General features: G+C 38.3%; 3 protein-coding genes across 3 annotated transcripts in view; all 3 read right to left on the bottom strand.

Moving 5' to 3' along the window:
- The window catches only part of LOC145455728 (fibrinogen-like protein A), an 89,213-nt gene that overhangs the window by 15,708 nt on the left and 53,619 nt on the right, over window positions 1-19,886 (bottom strand). The window lies entirely within an intron of this gene.
- On the bottom strand, window positions 338-15,815 carry LOC145456566 (TBC1 domain family member whacked-like). Its single transcript, XM_080334704.1, has 10 exons — window positions 15,674-15,815; window positions 14,024-14,223; window positions 12,535-12,634; window positions 11,851-11,958; window positions 9,560-9,781; window positions 8,766-8,831; window positions 6,802-6,991; window positions 3,702-3,856; window positions 3,260-3,454; window positions 338-2,557 (listed from the first exon to the last, which is right to left on the bottom strand). The coding sequence occupies exons 1-10, from the start codon at window positions 15,707-15,709 to the stop codon at window positions 2,156-2,158; spliced, it is 1,674 nt and encodes a 557-aa protein (XP_080190830.1). The 5' UTR covers window positions 15,710-15,815; the 3' UTR covers window positions 338-2,155.
- LOC145456565 (serine/threonine-protein kinase Nek11-like) lies at window positions 15,904-19,723 on the bottom strand. Its single transcript, XM_080334703.1, has one exon. The coding sequence runs from the start codon at window positions 19,271-19,273 to the stop codon at window positions 17,468-17,470; it is 1,806 nt and encodes a 601-aa protein (XP_080190829.1). The 5' UTR covers window positions 19,274-19,723; the 3' UTR covers window positions 15,904-17,467.

The raw sequence follows: 19,886 nt of genomic DNA, 5'->3' as shown, positions 1-19,886 counted from the left end.
CTAATCTAATTTGTGAAATGTTTCTATGCTATCGTTTTAATTGTAATCTAATTCCTGGTCTTCCTGACAATGCTACAGGAGAACTGTATCGTTGAAAAGAGCCAAAGCTTGGTGTACAGACATTTTCCATTCTCGTGTTTATGAGAATCAGCCCTGCCTTGACATTTACGGTACTTGTTTTTGTTGTATGTCTCATTCGAAATTGAATTCAATTTCCAAGTTTTTTGCAAATTCATTAATTCTAACTTTATTCTAATTCAAAAATGCCGAAAATATTCTACTAGCCCAGCTCTGACGGGAGGCGCCAAATTAGAACAACATCTCCGACGGCAACACCTTGCCTTACTGACCGACACAGTCATGTTGAAGAAAAAGTCACCGGCGCACAAGCATTTCCATACCAGCAGCTATGTACAGCGCATAAATAGAATGATACAAATCGAAAAATCACAGATTGTCGATAAACGTGGATTGAACGGATATATAATATTTCAAACGACTGCAGACATAACAATTCGTGAATTAGCCAACAAGATAACCAAAATCTAATCACATAATATTCAAGGTTAATTCTTTCAATTTCACTGTAATGGTTATGAAAACGAAGTTATTTACCTGGCAAGATAGGCCTAGCGAGGAATATCTTGGAAATACAAAACTTCAGCATACAATTGAGTAATATATTCATATTGAAATATACCCGAAAATCTCGTCAATATACGATGTTCTCTGCTAATAATTGCTGACAATTGGCTGTGACGAGTGTCAGCCGAAAATAGGCAGGTTTATTTCAACATGAATACATTATTCACAATAGGAAAAATCCAAATAGGCCTGCCTTTTCCTTCAAAATCCCAGAAAATATGAGGATTCCACTGACTGATTTACAAATAAATTTCGGATTTACTAGCCAAAATAACGTAAATCAAGTACGACTACTGCAAACGTGGTATGATATTTCAACATAAATATTAGCGAAAGAACACAACTATTCCATGGATGGACACGGGAATCGCAAAATGGAACATACGGTTTGAACGAAAAGCGTCAACGCAGCAGCTAAACATAATCAAGACATATGAAAGATTATATTATGAATAAGGATGGGCTTAAAGATTCAAGTACTTGAATTTGAATCGAGTATTAACTCTTATGATTAAAGCCGAGTAGTAAAAGATGATGTTATCAGGTAGTGAAGTTATACGCTCCTCGCTACTAAGTTCATTTATCTACGGAAATTACAGATTCGAGAGCATTTTCAGCTGTGAAAGCCTTGGTATCGTAATTGGTTGCATCCAGGGTTGTAACCAAGTCACAAGGCTCCGAGTCACAAGTCAATCTCACTTTCATAGTTTTGACTCGAGTCAAGTCGAGTCATTTTCAATTCGCCACCGAGTCAAGTCCGAGTCCAAGTCAGCGAGCAGACAGTCATGATATTATGACCCGAGTCTAAGCCATTGTGTTGACTATTCAGAAGTTAAAGTCTTGTTAAACCCACTTTTTACTACTCTGTTTGGTGATATCCGATGGTTCGCATTTATAATATGCCAATTTTCCTTACTTTTAACAGTTTCTGGTCGCATTTTCGAGTACCAGTACCAATAGACGAAATACCAACAGTGCGGTTACTTTACTATTCATCGAAATTACAATAAAATGTCGGTCTTGGTCGTCTGAGTCTTGAGTCATATGACTTGGTCCGAGACAAGCGCAATGACTCCAGTACAAGTCGAGTCAATACACAGATTGACTCGAGTCGATTCCTCAGAAAATTGTGACTCGAGTCGAGTCATTACAACGCTGGTTGAACCCGACTTGAACTCAATACTGAACGGTAAACACTATGACTTGGACTTGAGTATTAACACCATGATTCAACTGGACCTGTCGCTCCGTGACTTGGACTCGGACTTGACTCGGTGGTGAATTGAAAATGACTCGAGTCAAAACTATAAAAGTCAAATTGACTTGTGACTCGGAACCTTGCGACTTGGTTACAACCCTACATAAAAGGTACATATTGGAACTTTCCACATCTTTCATACTGTTATGAGGCCATAATGCACGATACTCGAATATTCGATGCCGATATTCGATTCAGAATCGCATTACTAATACTCCATTTAGCCCAACCATAATTACTAATACTAGATATTCAAAACACTGTCAGCTCATCTCTTTGGTTTATATGTTCCGACGAAAAAGCATTGCTAGATTGGTCATTATTTGCAGATGATTTGTCCTGTTGTGGAGAGTTAGACCTAGCCGTGTTCGAAGGTAACGTATTTTCACGATTCGTACTAACGTCATTGTTTTTATCTGCGTCCGAGTCTCGGCCTAACTTGAGATCCGACAGCTTGACTTCGTTTTCAAAGTTCTGCGGAGTACCGTTGATCCGGCCCGCCGCCGGCTTGTTACCGGTGTGTTTCATGGCCGCGTTTTGCACGGCGTCCTCCTGGTAGCGTTTCTTCTTTTTCCCTTTCTTTCGCGGTATTATTTTGCCTTCCGGGGTCGAAATGAGGATCGCGACGGAGTTGTCGCTTATTGCACTGATTTTCTGGAAAGAAAAAAAATTTGAAGAGCTTCTCAGAGGCAGTTGACTAGGATCAAAATGATAGCGATACATTTTTTCCAAATTACACTAGAATTAGAATAATAGCAACACATTTTTTTCCAAATGAGATTAAAATTAATATTAATGAATTGAATCAAGTTCATTTCATATCAAATAAGGACTCTCATAAACATGAGACTGGTAAATGTCTGCACAGCAATGTGGCTCGTTACGCACTATACAGTTTTAGATTAGAATTAGAGCATAAAAACATTTCACAAATTAGATTTGAATTAGGATTAGAGCAAAGAAACATTTCATCAGTTAAATTAGATTTAGATTAGCGGAATTTCGCTCCTAATTAGATTAATTAGATAACTAGAGTGTTAGAATGTAGCTATGGTCTGGAAAATTGTAATAGTGGCGCGGAACGTTTAAGGCTCGCGACTCGAACTAAAACTACTCACTTTTCAAAATCCGCAACTAGAACAATTGAATTAGAACTACTCACTTTTCAAAATTCACAACTAGAACTAGAAGTACATAACAAACTGTGTTTAGTTGATTCTCAACTTAACTAGAATGGTAGTTCTAACGAGTCTGGTGTTGCCGTTTACCTGTAACATCAAAATTAGTTTTTTTGTTGCTGTGAAAATCAAATCAATTGATGACATGCAAACATGCAGAAAACAATTACACATCTACCTGCTTGGACTTAAGTTTGTTTTTCTTGGACGAACTGGATGTGGAGTGGAAAGTCGGCGTGTACCTGTACACACGCTTTGCTTCTTTGCCGGACGTCTTGATCGGCGGCCCGGCGCTTTTGTCTTTTTTCCATTTGATCTGCTGCAGTTTGTGTTCGTGCTCGAGGTCTCGTTCGCTGATTTTGAGGTTGATAATCTGACAACGATCATGGTAATAACAGATAGACATCAAAAAATTATTATTATTGAAAAAGCACAATAAATTGAATTGTGAATTGTGAAATTCAAGTCAACAAGATACGCGAAGTATTAATTGGTTTTGGGCAAAATGATTGGAGTACTCCAATCTGAATGGAGTATGAATTCAAGTGACTCGAGTCGAGTACTGAAATTACACACCCCGTTCCATCACTCGAATTATTACAAGCCTGCATAAAGCCTACTTCGAAAATCAGCCTCTCTTCCCGTAATATATCGGGATCGAGCTTGCGCAGCGCTTCCATGGTCTCGTAAAGTCCCGCAGTTTTCTTCACTTTTTCCGACGTACCGATCGTGTTTCTCAACAAAACCAAGGCGCAGCGAAACACAACTTTAATTCCTGTCACACAAAATACGGCGATGCAATGAATGTATTAAATTCTGCGATACCAACTATTAGAAGCAAGTTAGTTCTAGTTGCGGATTTCGAAAAGAGATTAATGCTAGTTCTAGTTCTAGTAGTGGATTTTAAAAACAGACTAGTTCTAGTGAGTTTTGAAAAGCGAGTACCGTAGTTCTAGTTCTAGTTGCGGATTTTAGAAAAATAATTGTAGAGCATCTAAATATTTGTGTCGTCGTTTGGCGTTAATCATGAAACCGGTGGTTTTTTGTGTGATGTTATTGCAGCCATTGCTACCTCAGAGTCATCGCTACTAACAGTGACATGGCCAGGGGGCAGTTTTGGGGTCGAAACCCCGCAAATTTCAAACTCAAAACCCAGTTTTTTTGAAATGCATTTCTCAGCTCAAGCTCATTTGCAATTCAGAAATTTGCATTATCAGTTATTAGTTAGTTGTGTTTTAGTTACGTTAGTTCTGGTTCTAGTTGCTCATTGTGAAAATTGAGTAGTTAGTACAAGTCTGATCAGAAAAAGTGACTAAAAAGGCAAATACAGTAAAAGTTTATTTTGGTCAAGTATTTTGCAAAAGTATACTTTAGAATACATTACACGCCTATGTTTAAATTCTGAATAATAATTTTGCGAAACAATACTCCGGTAGTGTAGTTGTTAGATGCTTTTTGGATAGCTCAAGTGGACAAGTCAAGATTTTATGACCACGTGAGCCTGATTAAACTGTATTGTGAATACGAGATTGATCGCCAGCCTTTCAGAAATATAAAATTCCGTGCAAACAAGTGTGATAATATATTGACGTAGTTTTGAATCATAAAATAGGGTGTGAAAAGAATCACCATCCTAACAGTAGGATAAACGATGTTGTGTTACATCCATAGGACAGAAATAATATTATAATACCAAATGTCACTTGTATAGGTACATGTATTCAAATTATGCCTGTCTAGTGTTATAAACATCCGATATATCCCGGCGAAATTGCTAAGCACCGCAAAACTATCTTTGAAATGTCACTGGAATGTCAGCGGCTACTTGGAATTGACGAGCGACAGCATCATTTATGGTTTAATTCACGCGCCGAAAGTGCAAATTTCATTATAACTTGATGGTCATGTGCTTAAAATAGGCCTCCACAAATGGGCAAACTATTTTACATCTGATGTAGGGAGTGATTGAGGTATCAGATAAAGTTGGTTTTACTGCTAATTTCCTTTTGGCTCTCTTTGACCTAATCTCTGTAATATTGCCAATTCGAAATATCTAAGATCATACGAGAAGTTAATGATTAATAACATGCCAAGCGTTTAGACATTACTTCTTGAAAATCACCTATGATACCATTATTTTGATTCGCAACTGGGTATCTAATATCATGTTGTAGAGCTATCAATTTCACAGCAATCACAGCACGCCAATTTTAAAAGCATTTCAGGGAAAGCATAAAATTTACCGATCTCTTGCAACAAGCTCCTTACTTTCCGTTTGAGGCAATCTTTCTAAATGTGTACGTAGGATCATTAAAATCAGTTTTGATACTAGACCAGTGATGGACACACAAATAGCTAACTTTCATAGACACAAGTATTTACATCAGTTCAAAACCTACACATGTGTAGATTGAATCTGACTACTGTATTCGAGACAGCATCGTGCATTATTTATACTAAACAGCTTCATAGACATATTGCATGGAAGACAAATTGAATTTAAATATAAAATTGTCATCGTACAGCCATCTTGTTCGCATTAAACAAGGTCCTCGGCGATTTATGGTATCTAAGTTTGGTTTTAAAGTGTCAAGAGTGACTTTAATTTCAATCTGAAGCTGTTGTCATGCCTGTGACTTTAGTCCATTCAAATCCAGAGAAATTTAAAGGTATTATATAGCATTTCATGAAAACCAACACCAAAGAGAAAGTCATGACATAGTAAAGGTAATATATATATTTACATCCCATTTTTAGTACAGGAGTTTCTAAACTAATAGATGTGTCGAATAGTCAGAACATGCCCGAGGTTCGGTCAGCAAATACACCGTACTTCAATAGTGCTTCAAACGTGAAGTAAACCACTTACTGACCACTTTTCATTAGCATAGAACCAGATTGCGGCTACAGAGAAATCTCCACAATGCCAAAGCATCTTAGTATTTCAATAGAAAACGAAGACTTTTAAATCAATATCCAAATTGTAACTGTCAAAAGACTGAACTATGCATTTACTGAATCGCTTCTGAAAATATTGTGCTTGTCAAATATTTTAAACATGATTTAACCCAGCGCTTCCCGACATTTTTAAGTACGCAAACCACTTATAACAAAAGTTTTATTGTGAGCCCCGTGAATAAAGGAATCAAAAATCAAATTATTTAAATAGATAATATGTATATGCCTATCGGGATTGTTCATAATCAACTTTTTTCGTCAAATTTTACTAGCTATTTCATAAAATTGTTAAGTTGGCTAAAATGCTGCACACAAAATGAGGCGCAATTCCAACCAGTAGAAGTGAGGTTACAGTAGGCCTACAAAATTTTGGATTTGAAAAAAGAAACAGTATTCACGGCCTGGCAAATTCTTCAATTCGTTATTATTCATTCTACCTACTGTAAATACTGATTCCAAATACTAAGTTTTGAACATCAAAAGTTGAGCTTGCATATTCGACATTATGAGATCAAGTCTAGGCCGGATTTTCATGCCGGTAGTCAAAAATTATACAGAAATACCAAAAATTGAGTAACGCCTTTTTTCGACCAATCACCGGATGCAAGATTGTCTGTATTCCAAATTCTTTGTATATATAATTATAAAATTGCTATCACACGGAAGCACTGCTTTAACAGGACATTTGGAGAAGTTCTCACTCATGAAAAACATCATCATTTTACAGATTCATTTTATTGATCAACAAGACAACTGACTTACCTTCACAAAAGAACATATCCCACAGCCTGAGCACGGATGTCCAAGGTAGAGTCCTCGAGAAGACGCACATAAACCATTCCGTCATGTACAGCACAGGCGTGACTTGATTCTTCTCAAGGTGTTTGTGAGCAACCGACGATACTTTACGAAGTAAGCTTTGCATGACATATCCATCAATTTGTATAGTCTCCTACAAGAAAATCAATGCATAGCTAATTATCTAGAGATCCACTCTGGACCATAGGCGCCGAACCTGGGCATGCAAGGCATGCCAGGCATGCCTAGACACTTTTTTTAGGCATGCGGCATGCCTAGAATTCGGTTTGGCATGAATCGGCATAAACCCCGATTGTGTTATTTAGAACGAATCGCAATGTATTTCCGTTTACGACATTACCTGCTACCGCTTATGTGAGCGAGGTAACCCGTTGCGCGCGGCCAATTAGCTACAAGCGCGTTGCCAATTAACGAGATTTGTCTGTGCACAATGTAACGCGACGCGATCTCCCGCTGAGATGATCGCGAAATTGTGTCATTGATTGCCGTGCGCTCGGCAATCATCGCTTGGGACGCTTGCCTGCTTTATCGCGTCTCCGACAAGCCTGGTTTCACTCGCTTGAGCCCTAGGCTCCTCCTCGCCACCTCATCCGCGTCAGCGGTGTCTTACAAAAGCCTAGAGGTGGGCCGTGCTATAAGTCGGCAGTTACGGAAAATAAGAAGAATATCGGCCTGGTGTAAATGACCATAGTAGTCGACAAACACCATAAATACCCCAAAACAAACAAACTCGCTTGAGCATGATGAACAATCACATCAGCAGTAGGCCCGGTGCCATCGCTGCCTGCACTATCGCATCTGCATTGGCGCACACGATATTATCGCTTGCCTACACAATCGCATCTGCAACAGGCCTGGCACGAAAGATATCATCGCTGGCCAACTATCGCGTCTAGAGCCGAGCATGCGTTGGCTTCCTTCTCTCGAGCCTAGCATGCGTTAGCTCCAATCTTTCGATGGCTTGGTGACAATGCCGTTAGGTGTTTGTTGGTTAGCGATTGTAATTAAAGAACGACACCGCTGACCTGAATGACATCGAATGTCCGCAGACATGTGCGATTGTGAGTGCGCCGTGCATGCGTAAGTGAATTCCGCTATTACCTAAACATAACCATCAGAAGATGTGTGTCAACTGTCAAGGCTTGAGTTGTAAAAGACGAGAAAGGCTTGAACAACCTGAAATCGGTGCCATTATAGAACAGATTCCATAACAACTCTGACATTTTGCCTTGCGCAAATCGTCGCCGAGGTTACGTAATACGCGTTGATAAGCAGCGTATTTAATTGTTCGTTAGCGATCAGGGACTCGCTAATTGACAGCGCTTCCGGACTCGTTGACAAGCTTATAATACGCGCTTAACACGAAGATATTGCATAATCGGCATTTATGCAGGCACTTAACCCTCATGAATTGATGCTATATTATCACTAATTATCAATTCCGTCGGATCATGACGTCATTCCTTTGTGACGTCATCGAACTCGCATGCCTAAGGAAAATTAGCGTTCGGCGCCTATGCTCTGGACTACTATGATTCCATAGGTAAGCCATCAGGCTACAAAGAAATTTTCATTTTTTCCAAATTAGATCAGAATTATAGCAACATAATGTTTTCCAAATTAGATAACCTGCATTTGCTCCAATTAAGCAGCTAAAATTATCTAGTTATCATAGTCTGCCACAAAGACAAAGTTTACAGCACAAAAGTGAATACTGAATAAGCATCGCTAGTTGCATGTGCTTGCAAAAATACATACAAATGTACAAGAAAGATAATGCAATTTACGCCTAAAATATGAATTTAATGATAAACCTTGTCTGCATACCATTTGATTCAACAGTAGATATTCAAAAAATTATGTCAACAGCGAATAAGTCACTATGAATTCATAATACTGCTACTCACCAGGCCAGGACTGAAGTATCCTTGCAGATAGTGCTCACACATTGCCACAACACACCAGAACGCTTGCTGAAAATGAGACATAATGACAAAGTCATAAAGTGCTCTGATATATATAAGATATTGTTTGTCATATGCGTTATTCTGGCATTTTCGGAATATACAAACAGCATTCGATTGGATAAAGATATATTCATATTGAAATAAACCCGAATATTTTCACTCGTCAGCAACTAGTAGAGAATTGGAAAGAACATTGTATATCAACAACCGTATCACCAAATATCACGTCACTGGCACTAATAAATCGAATAATCAAGGAAACAGATGGCTTAAGCTCAATGTACTATTATTAGATCATACACAAACTCTTGTTGGCACAAGCTACATTGGCAGATTTTGGTATCCTCGCTTATTTCAATACGAATATATTATTAAATTGTATATTCAAGTTCTGTACCTCCGAGAAGACTTGGACGACTAGAAAATTTCCCGCCTTTCTAAATTAGATTATAAATGACGGTGCCGTTTTTTTAATTGGACGAGAACTACAATTATAGCTACACAGCTTTTTCCAAATTAGATTAGAATTAAAGCTACACAGTTTTTGTAAATCAGAATAGAATTAGAATTATCTAGTTGTCTAAATCTGCCTCCGAGAGTCTCTAGAAACAACATTAAACATAATAACCATGTATTGAAAATAATTAGCTATACGATACATTACACATAGAATCAGTAAGAAACTGAAACCGTATACGCCGTGTCACGACAAAATAGCAACGACACGCACTCACTTCAGCCGGCATGTGCATGAGTAAAACAGCTGCTATTGGCGCTTGCGCCTGGCAGTAACCGTCCTCTCTGTTATACACGGAATAAGCCCTCAGCACGTCCCGGAGGTCTTGCTGACCGGTGCCACCTTTTTGGACAAACATTTCGTGGAACGGAAACTGTCGATGCAGGTCTTTCTCGATATCTTCGACGCAATTCGGGTCGGCTTCTTTCTTCAAAAATTCCTAAAACGATGATTCTTCCGTAAATATGGGAAGGGTTGTTATGCAGAGTTGGATTATAATTATAAAAACCGAATTATAATTATAAAAACCGAATTCGCAAAACCTTGAAAATTGAATTAAATTTAGAAGTAAAACGAGGGCATACAAACATTTCACAAATTAGATTAGAATTGGAATTAGAGCATGAAAACATTTCACACAGGGTTGTAATCGAGTCACAAGGCTCCGAGTCACAAGTCAATCTCACTTTTGTACTTTTGACTCGAGTCAAGTCAAGTCATTTTCAATTCACCACCGAGTCAGGTCCGAGTCCAAGTCAGCCATCAGAGGGTCGAGTCCCAGTCATGGTATTATGACTTGAGTCCCAGTCCAAGTCATTGTGTCGACTGGTCAGTTTCCAGTTCAAGTCTTGTTAACCCACTTTTTATAACTCATTTTCCCCACTTTTAGCAGTTTCTGGTCGCATTTCCAAGTACCGGTACCAGTGCCAAGAGACGATATACCAATAGTGTGGTAACTTTACTATTCTTCAAAATTACAACGAAATGTCGGTCTTGGTTGTCTGAGTCTCGAGTCATATGACTTGGTTCGAGTCATGCGAAAATGACTTGAGTCGAGTCATCAGAAAATCATGACTCGAGTCATTACAACCCTGATTTCACAAATTAGATGAGAATTATATTACTGGCATTCCACTCTAATTAGTGTAATTTGCCAACTAGAATTATCTAGTTGTTCAAGTCTGCTCGGACAGAGCCCGGACATCTTTTTCCTGGTGACCGTGCAATTGTAAATTACCTGTTTTGGTAATTTTTGTGTGGTGACAATTACATACTACGCTAGGTAACCTATTTGATTTCACCCAGCCCTAAATATGGTAACACAATGTCACATCTTGACAAGACTCATCAGGTAAATATTACGTCACATACAATTTTCCAACATCTACAAGCTAGATGACAAACGATGTCTGTATGTTATTTCAGGCGCAATCATTTCTTGAGCTTGCATGTCACATGAGACGCCTTCCCGGTCGCATATAGTAATGCTTACTCGCTGATTCACTCTAAATCAGCCCACATTCATTCGCAAATGACGTCTGCCGACTTGTTTGTGAAACAGCCCATGAATAACCGTATGCTGCACTATCAAAATGCAACCGTGGTCGTCTAAAGATATCCAGTAAGGAGTGGTTTAGTCATTTATGATGTGAATCATGCATGGCTCAATCAAAGTTAACTTTACAACACATGAAATAGAAATGGCTTGCCTTACGAAACTATAGTTGCAAACGGATTCTACAGCTGTAGCGTGTAGCCTACACGGCCACCTACATTATGGATATCTTTTTAGTATATGTATAGTTCCAATTCAGTGACCAGTACGCTATGTGACATTATTAGCATGGCACACATAACGGTGTTTATTTTACAACTTGCCTAATCAAATATAATTATCCTCCAATACCCTTCAATTTGATGTCAAGTCACAAATCAAGCACGTAGGCCTAGACGAGTATTATGAAAGTCAATAAACCGTAAACCCCACTGGCATTATGAATTTATACAGCTCCAATTTGAAACTTTATACCATAGCCTACAAGGCTACGGACATTAGTGTAAATGACATATCTGTGTTGTTGCGATCAACCCACAGCATTGTCACAAAGTGCAATGAAATAGATGTGCTCGACAAAATACCAATCTACCTTTAACATGACATAGAACTGGTGTTATATCCTTTGTGATTTGCATAAATGGCACACATTTGAACTCATCATTCATACTGTTGTCACGTCATAATGAGTGATTATCAAATACTCAACTGCAAGCCTAATGCTGGATTCAGAACTGAATCACTCAGGTACTCTATTGTGTCTAGACCTAATAACATTTTGAGTGAGAGTAGGCATGGTATTGCCATATATTTAGGTTAAAATGAAGATCAATTTGGATACTGCACCGGAGAATTTTGTGCTTACATCTCTGAATGGCCACAGATTCAAGAAACATGAAAAAAATTCCACCAATCTTCCATGCGTGTGATAGACCAACCAGTATATGACTTACTTCATACTTCCCAGGATTCTGATCACATAGAGTCTTGCCACCGGATAAGAGCTGCCAAGCACGACCCCGCAAAGAAGGAGGGATACCTTTTCGACACCTATTCTTTACCTTTAAAGAAATAACATTTTAAAAGAGAATCCGGCATGACTAATCTCCGACGGTACAATGCCAAGGGAAATATACACAAAGGATATGTGTTCTCGACCACTAAAAGAAAATACAGTCGCTAAAAATTGGAAGTTAGCAAGGCGAATGCGTGACTTAAACCATTCACGCTACAAGCATGGCTTTGTATGTTGCTTGATGGGCATGACAGGGTCGTGTTGATGAAATACACCACTACCAATATATTTCAATATATTTCAATATATTTCTAGTTGCTTGATGGGACTAGCCTGAAATGCACTTCAATTTTTTCAATCGTCAACTTTTTGAATAAAACGTAGGCTATTGTATAATTGCAAACTGTTTATGGGTAATGCATCATCTACCTGTTCAAGTATTACATACATATATGCTTCTGTCAATTTATCTGTTTAAATATTTATTCATTCTGTGAGCACAGTGCAACCTCTTTTCAAAAAGTCTGTTTGGAGTCAGAGATGGGCGTTTGCTCCACTTTGCAGTTTTTGACCCCTTGTATTTTCACATTTTTTTTCATATGAATACTATTATAACAGATACCTGGGAAAATCTTCCAGACATCCACGACTCCCAATGATTCAGCATGGAAAGCCATTTCTGCTCTCGGTAACGCAACTTTTCCACAGACAACACAAGATGGCTGAAAATAGATGTCCCCATAATGCGTGACTTGACTATATTCCACATATTCCACAATCAAATAAAGTATTCTCAAGTTAATAACACTACCTTATCATTATAGCATTATTCATAGAATTTGTACAATTTGAAAACTTGAAAAAAATTCGCATCCAATTGAGATGTTGGAATTTGAACCAAGATACAATATTGCGCAGCCCACTGAAATATGAGCATAGAGTGCTTACATGACTTCTTGGAATGAAAGCTGGGGTTAGATTAAAGTAGCATGCTAACAAAATGAAGCATTTCAATAAGAATCATCGAGAATGACGGTTTGGCAGCTACAATCCTACAGTATAGAAAAGAGGAGGTAGGCCTACAAAAATTCGATATACAATTGAATAATATTCTCATACTGACATAAACTCAAATATTTTCCACTGACACTTGTCATCAATGATTATTATTAGCAACTCGCAGAGAATTGAAAACAGGCAGACAGACAGAAGTTTATTTTCAAAATGTGAGAGACTAATCCGGCGAAATGGTAGCCAGCAATGCAACCATGAAGTCATCTAGTCAGCTGATCATTGTAAGACCTATGCCGACAATCTTATTGCCGAATTCGGCATCAGCGGTATGGAAATTAAAATTCGATATACTGTACAGTTAATAGTTTAATCACAGCTGAAAAATCAACATAGGGTTGTTAAAAAATAACTTAACTTCAAATTTTACTGGCTATTCGATAAAATTGTTAGGTTGGCTAAAAAAACACACCAAATTTGGCTCAATTCCAACCTGTAGCAGCGAAGCTATGGGAGTTAGAACATCTTCAATTTGTTATGATAAAAAAAATGAAAAAAATTTCAATTTCTAATTATTCCGACAATCACATGAAATTGTTAGACTGTCTACAAATACGATGCATACCAAATTTGACTCCATTCCAATCAGTAGAAGTGAGGTTGTCAATGTTCACAGTATTTACGGTGAGTAGTTATATAATAAATATTGAGACAATTTTTCACCGTAAATACTATTTTTTTCAAATCCAAAATGTTCTGCTGCAATGACTTTGCTTCTACCGTTTGGAATTGAGCCAAATTTGTTACAAGTCGTGATTTCAGACAACTTAACAATTTCATGGTTAAAGAAAGTGAAATTTGAAAAAAGAATTTCATTATTTTCTATTGAATTCACTACTTCTAACTCCTGTAGCCTCGCTGCTACGCGTTGTAATCGTGCCAAATTTGGGATGTAGCGCTTTTTTAGCCAACCTAACTAACAATTTCATTGAATAGCCAGTGAAATTTGAATAAAAAGTTATTTCTGAACAATCCTAATGATCATGCTCATGCTCATGTTCAGTTGCTCATACTCAGTGCACAATGCACATCACACTTACCTAGCATCCGTGTACTGATTCCCACCGGTAAATCCATACCGGTCGACCTGCTTGCGGTCGGCAGCTTCCTCATTTCCATCGAAATCTTCTTCGCTTAACGATTCGTCTGTCAGCTCCCCCATGATGCTAGTTGGCGCGACACTGGACGAGGCCAAACTGGATATGGATGTAGCGCGGTGTGGACGATCACCGAAACGAAGCTGGAATGTACATTGTACAACAAACATTGGCATATCTTACGGTAGTCTGCCTGCATAAGTTGTGCTCAACTCTGCACAGCACCCAATGACGTAGAGCTTGACAGCTAAAACATGTTCAGCTTTTTTGAAATTTGATTAGAATTAGAATTATAGCTATACAATTTTTAAAAACCAGATCAGATTTACTGATTTTGGACAGAAACTTCTAATCAAATTAAATTCCAAAACAAACAGAAATGCAACAAAAATCAAGTTCAGTTACTATAACATTTTCAGGAAAACTAGATATTAGATCAGAACACTTCATAAACTAGATTAGGTACCGACATTTCGCTTTACTGGTCTGATTAGTCAGCCATGACAACATACAACAATATCTGATAGCCTTCTATTCTACTGATCTGACACAAATTGGGAACCAATTAGTCAAAAATAAAATGGAAGCAAAACAAAGACAGCATTGCAAGTCGCAAACAAAAATGCCACAAATCCGATAAAAGGAAAGAAGTCGTAAAGATGGAGATGGTTGCAGTTATAGAGAGGATACTCAATTTCTGACGGTGCGGTAGAAAAATTCATAGCAGCCCTTCAGCCTGTTTTTAGGAGTTCAGTTCAGAGAGGGTGGTCCTGACTCTGAGTTACAGTGAACAAATACAGATATGGTACATACAGTGCCCAACTGCACATGCAATAATTGTGTTGCATAGTAAAATAGTACAAGTAAAGGCACCAGTACTGTTGAAATATGTTTAAGTGGAAATACAGAAAGAGTATATCCCCAATGTAAAATATTGTAGCGATGAGATGAATATGAGAGTGGAAGTATTAGGATATTGATTTTCAAACAATATGATCTGGATGGAGTAACAGGCAGATTATTGTCATAATTGGACTGGCTCAAGAGTTATGTAAGAGGAATTGTCCTTCAAAAGGGAATAGGGATAAGTGTGACTGCATAAATCGACGGCTTATAAATTTGTTTTAGCAGTGAATATTGCAGCTAGGGCTTGGCACAGTGATCCGAGTACGCTCAAATTTAAATCGAGTATTAATTCTAATCGTTCGCATAGAGCAGTGAGATGTTTTTTTTGAGTATCAAGATTATGTGCTCCTAACTAAGAGTTAATTCATCAATAAAAAAAGTATAGTTACGGCAGTATTTCCACTGTAGAGGCCTTGAAACCTCGATTGGCCTTAACGCAATAATACGAAACATGTAGTACAAAGCTAGGCACGTTTGTGAAAATGACATATTTGTGACGTTGTCAGCCCAGAGTATTGTCGCAATGTGAGATGAAATAAGAATTGTCGAATAATACGAAACAATATTTAATGTGGTGTGGAACAGGCAATGTATTACTTGTAGTTAAATAAAATGTACATATTTGAGCTTTCTACGTAATCCATGCCCACTGCCCAGCCGTAATACTCTTAGAGTCAAATAACTTACCGGTGCTGGAGGAGACACGTCTCGTTTTGATCCCATCTTTGTCTTGGAGTATTTTCCAAAATAATTGTGTGGTAATACAATCCGGTATACTTTCAAAATGTATTCAGCAATGTATCCCTCGGAAAATATCCATTAGACAACTATTTCCCCAGGCTTGAATAGTTTGAACACTGATAGTGACTATCACAACACTGCTACAAGTTTACACTACAAATATATCTGAAAATATATCTATAAAACAACATTCAGAGAAAACAATCTAGTGCTAACTTACTACTCAACGAAGGCAGGGAAAACATATATGAATCAATAACAGAAAACAGATAAGTCTACAAAACAATACAGAAAAATTGTAAAAGGCATGAAAGATGGAAAACGTACCATATTTGATCCCTGATAGCATACATGTATCATTCTATTGAGCCATGGCACAACTTATAGAATAGGAATCCCCCTTGAAGGTACCAATGAGAAAATGATATGGTCAGGCACCAAGGTTAAATTAATACTTTTTGAGACGAAATATCATCAACAGTAAGGCATGTGTATCTGTAATTGAATAGACATAATATTGAATTTTGAGTGCAAAAAATGCTGGAAATCATTAAACTCCATAAGAACATTTACTATGCATGTTGGAAAGCTGGCAAAATTATTGCTAGAGACATGCTGCATGTCTAGAAATATAAACAACCGATACAGTTACCGTACCATTTTAAGGCAAATGTTTTATAGGAAATATCGGCATGCGTTGGTAGGCCTGTATCAATTATCACCAATAGATAGACAAACCATGCCAAACAGAACAGCAGTCGAAAGATGCTATCTCCTACTTTCTATAAAATTGGATTTGTTGACGATATAATCCTCCAGAATTAAAGGAAACATGCATAGAATTAGAGCTGTCCTGGAATTCATATCCAAGACAAGCGTACTATTAGCATCAAGTTGAATCCAACAACAAAATACCTTCCTGAATATGTTTCTGTACAAATTAACGCATTTTTCTCTGTAGCACCACATGAAAAACTCTAGTGAACTAGGCTATAGGCTAGTGCATAATTGGTAGAGTTACATTCCTATTAGTGTGATATTGGAGATTACCTGAAAACCATGTTGCACACAGTCAGGTTCTCTATAGGCCTTATAGCAGAGGTGATCAAAATAGTTAGCATTGCATGTTAAAACTTCTTCAAGTAGAAGACAAAAAAATAGAAGTAAGCTACTATGTTACAGACCAACTCTGATACATAAGCCTACAAGCCCATTGAAATCACCCGAAACTCCTAATGTCAGAGTGCATTAGTCTCACTAGCCTATCACAGAACTGGTGGATTACAGATAATAACTACCGTACCCGCCTCAATATTTGATAAGGTATCGTTCAGCAAAAGCCTACCTTCAAAATCAAAATTGAATAAATAGGTTAGAAGCACCAAATTGCATCATGAGAAATTGGTCCGAGAGAATACAATAAATATGCAACAAATTTAGTCTACTCACGATCATCAAAATATAGCTAACATGTAGAACTTCACACTATTCAAACCAATCAATTCTAAGCTACTGAACAAATTGCTTCACAGAGTAGTCATACCATCAATATCAAGCACTATGTATCGGCAATCAGTTTCTGTTTCAAGTTTTATCCATGCAACACATCGTAAACAAAGTATCCACAGTGGATAAGCACAAAAATACCAGCCAAATGCAGTGTCGGTTATGGTTCAAGTCAATGTGCGATATAGTGTGACAAGCTAACTCGTTCAAAAGCGCATTACACGGTGGATTCTACTATGTGGTTTCATTTTCAAGATACACTAGTTGTTCTAAAAGAAAGCATTTTCTATCATCTTTCACAATGTCATTGAGCCTCTTCACCACTAAATCGTATTCCGGAGCAGTAGGCACTAATTTACTCGACCAAATTCCTCGCAAATATGCATAAGCTTTGTTGAATATTTCCTCTCCCATCGCGTCTATACAGTTTTTTCTCATGTTAGCTATTTGCGATGTTACAATGTTACTCGTGATCGCAGAGTTTTGTGCAGGTTTACCAGGCATTTTAGAGTCCTTTTTTGGCAGCATTGTAGATTCATCACCATCTACTGCGAACTGTTGGAGCTGATTGAGCATGGCTTTGTATTCGGAATCACTCAGCATAGTGTCATCTTCCAAATCAAGATCATCAAGATCTGACGATCCAATGTCTTCAAAATCATTTCCAAGGCTGTAGTATGTTTCGGCTAAAAATTCGTCGTCTGGTATTATTCCTTCTTGAGAATATGATAGTGCCAGGTCCAATGTTGCATCTGCATCAAAAGGTACATGGCCGCTAGAAGTAGCGTTACCTGCAGGCACATCAGTGAACACTACATCATTCGGGGTTAATGTTAAACTCGGAGAAGTAGGCGAGGTTTCGTGCACCATGTACTTTGAACGTTTATCATTGCGAGCAATGGAGTTATGGTCACCAACAGTGGGTCTGTGTGGCATGCTGCTGTCATGTTGGACTTGATTAAAATGGTCAGGTCGTTTTGTATCATGAGGCGGTGAATTCTCGATCGACGTGTGATGGAAATTTCTGGAAGCAGACTCGCGTCTGCGAATATCGTTTTCCATGCGCTTTTTTTCCGTAAGTTCTTGCAGTTTACGAAACCTTTCATCGGCTTCCTCTTGTTTTTTCAAGCGTAAACGTTGTTTTGGTGTCAACCCGGCTACCGAAGACTTTTCTTTTTCTGACGCAGGCTTGAAAATTACATGTTGAAGAAGTTCTTTCGAGGATGATCGTTTTTCTTGTTCTCTCGCCAACATTTGACTCATAATATTACCCAAATTCGCGGAATACATCTGAGGTAACTCCGGTATATCGCCGGTCACAATTTTATACATCACAGCCATCAAACTTTGTCCGTCAAACGCATGCTTCAATGTGCAGATTTCATACAATATGCAACCAAGAGACCAAATATCACTTTTGTCATTGTATTTATCATGTTTTATCACTTCGGGACTCATATAATACGGTGTCCCGACGAATGTACTAGCCATGTCTGTAGTCCCCATTAAAATCTTGGATATTCCAAAGTCACCAAGCTTTACTTGATTCGCTTTGAGGAATATATTCTTTGCCTTCAAATCTCTGTGAAGAATGTGTTGACGGTGAAGATAACGTAAAGCTTCTAGAAGCTGTTGCAACCATTCGATGACTTGTTTTTCTTGAACAAATTCACCCTTCTTTTTGTATTCCCCTAATTTAATATCCATGTCACCACCATCACAATATTCCGTCACAATGCAAAAGTAACTGCCGTCGAAAAAACTGTCGTGAAATTGCACTACGTACTTGTGCTTAAGCCGGGAGAGTAAGTTCGCCTCTTTTTTGGCATCAGTTGTTTCGCCAGGTTCGATATTTCCTACGTGAATTCGTTTCAGAACTTTTTTTGTTTCTTCATTTTTCGGGCAATTACGATCTATTACCAAGTACGCCGTTCCGAAATTTCCAGCGCCCAGCTTCTGATCTTGCACATATCGCTCCATATGTACAATTTGCTCGCGCGGTGACATGAGATTCTCTGGTAAATTGGCCGGTAATGGCATATTTTCTGACTTACTGCAAATACACGCATAGGAAGACTACGCCAGGTTAAAGTGACCCTTGCGCTTGTAAACAAAAACAACCTCGACTGCCGTTAGGCGCATCAACGCCCACAGATATTCAACAACCAACCAATGTCGCGTTAGCGTGGCTCTGGCGTTTAGCGACCCTGTGCAGTGTGCATGGCCTTCAGCAAGATTAGGATAGTTCTGTAAATAAGTAGCGAACCGCAGTTCAGTGATTAGGAGTTGGGACAAGATTTTGATTTAATGTTAAGTTGTTAACGATAAGTTGTGGCAGGCATGGGGATAATTCCGAGTCTTATTTACATGGGCCAGCCAGGCAGACTGGAAGCAGTGGTTGTTGTCGGCGGCAATAAGTTGCGCGTGACAGAAGGTCTTTTTTGCATAGAATAAGTATTAGAGTTGCGCCTGAGCCGCCGTTTTCAAGGTTGGATTTTGTGATAGCATGGATACATATTGTAGGTTGTAGGATCATAGCAATTTACAGCGTAGGTAGGATAGTCCGCCCGGTCCCCAGCTCCACTTGATCTCCTGTTGATCAGTATCATTTTATTAAAAGTTTCATCAATTCAAAACACCACAAGGTTTTGAT

This window comes from Botryllus schlosseri, chromosome 14 (assembly GCF_051294905.1).
Source record: "Botryllus schlosseri isolate E-star chromosome 14, Bs_hap1, whole genome shotgun sequence".
In the NCBI taxonomy this organism is placed as follows: Eukaryota; Metazoa; Chordata; class Ascidiacea; order Stolidobranchia; family Styelidae; genus Botryllus; species Botryllus schlosseri.
This window is presented reverse-complemented; position numbering and strand designations above follow the sequence as displayed.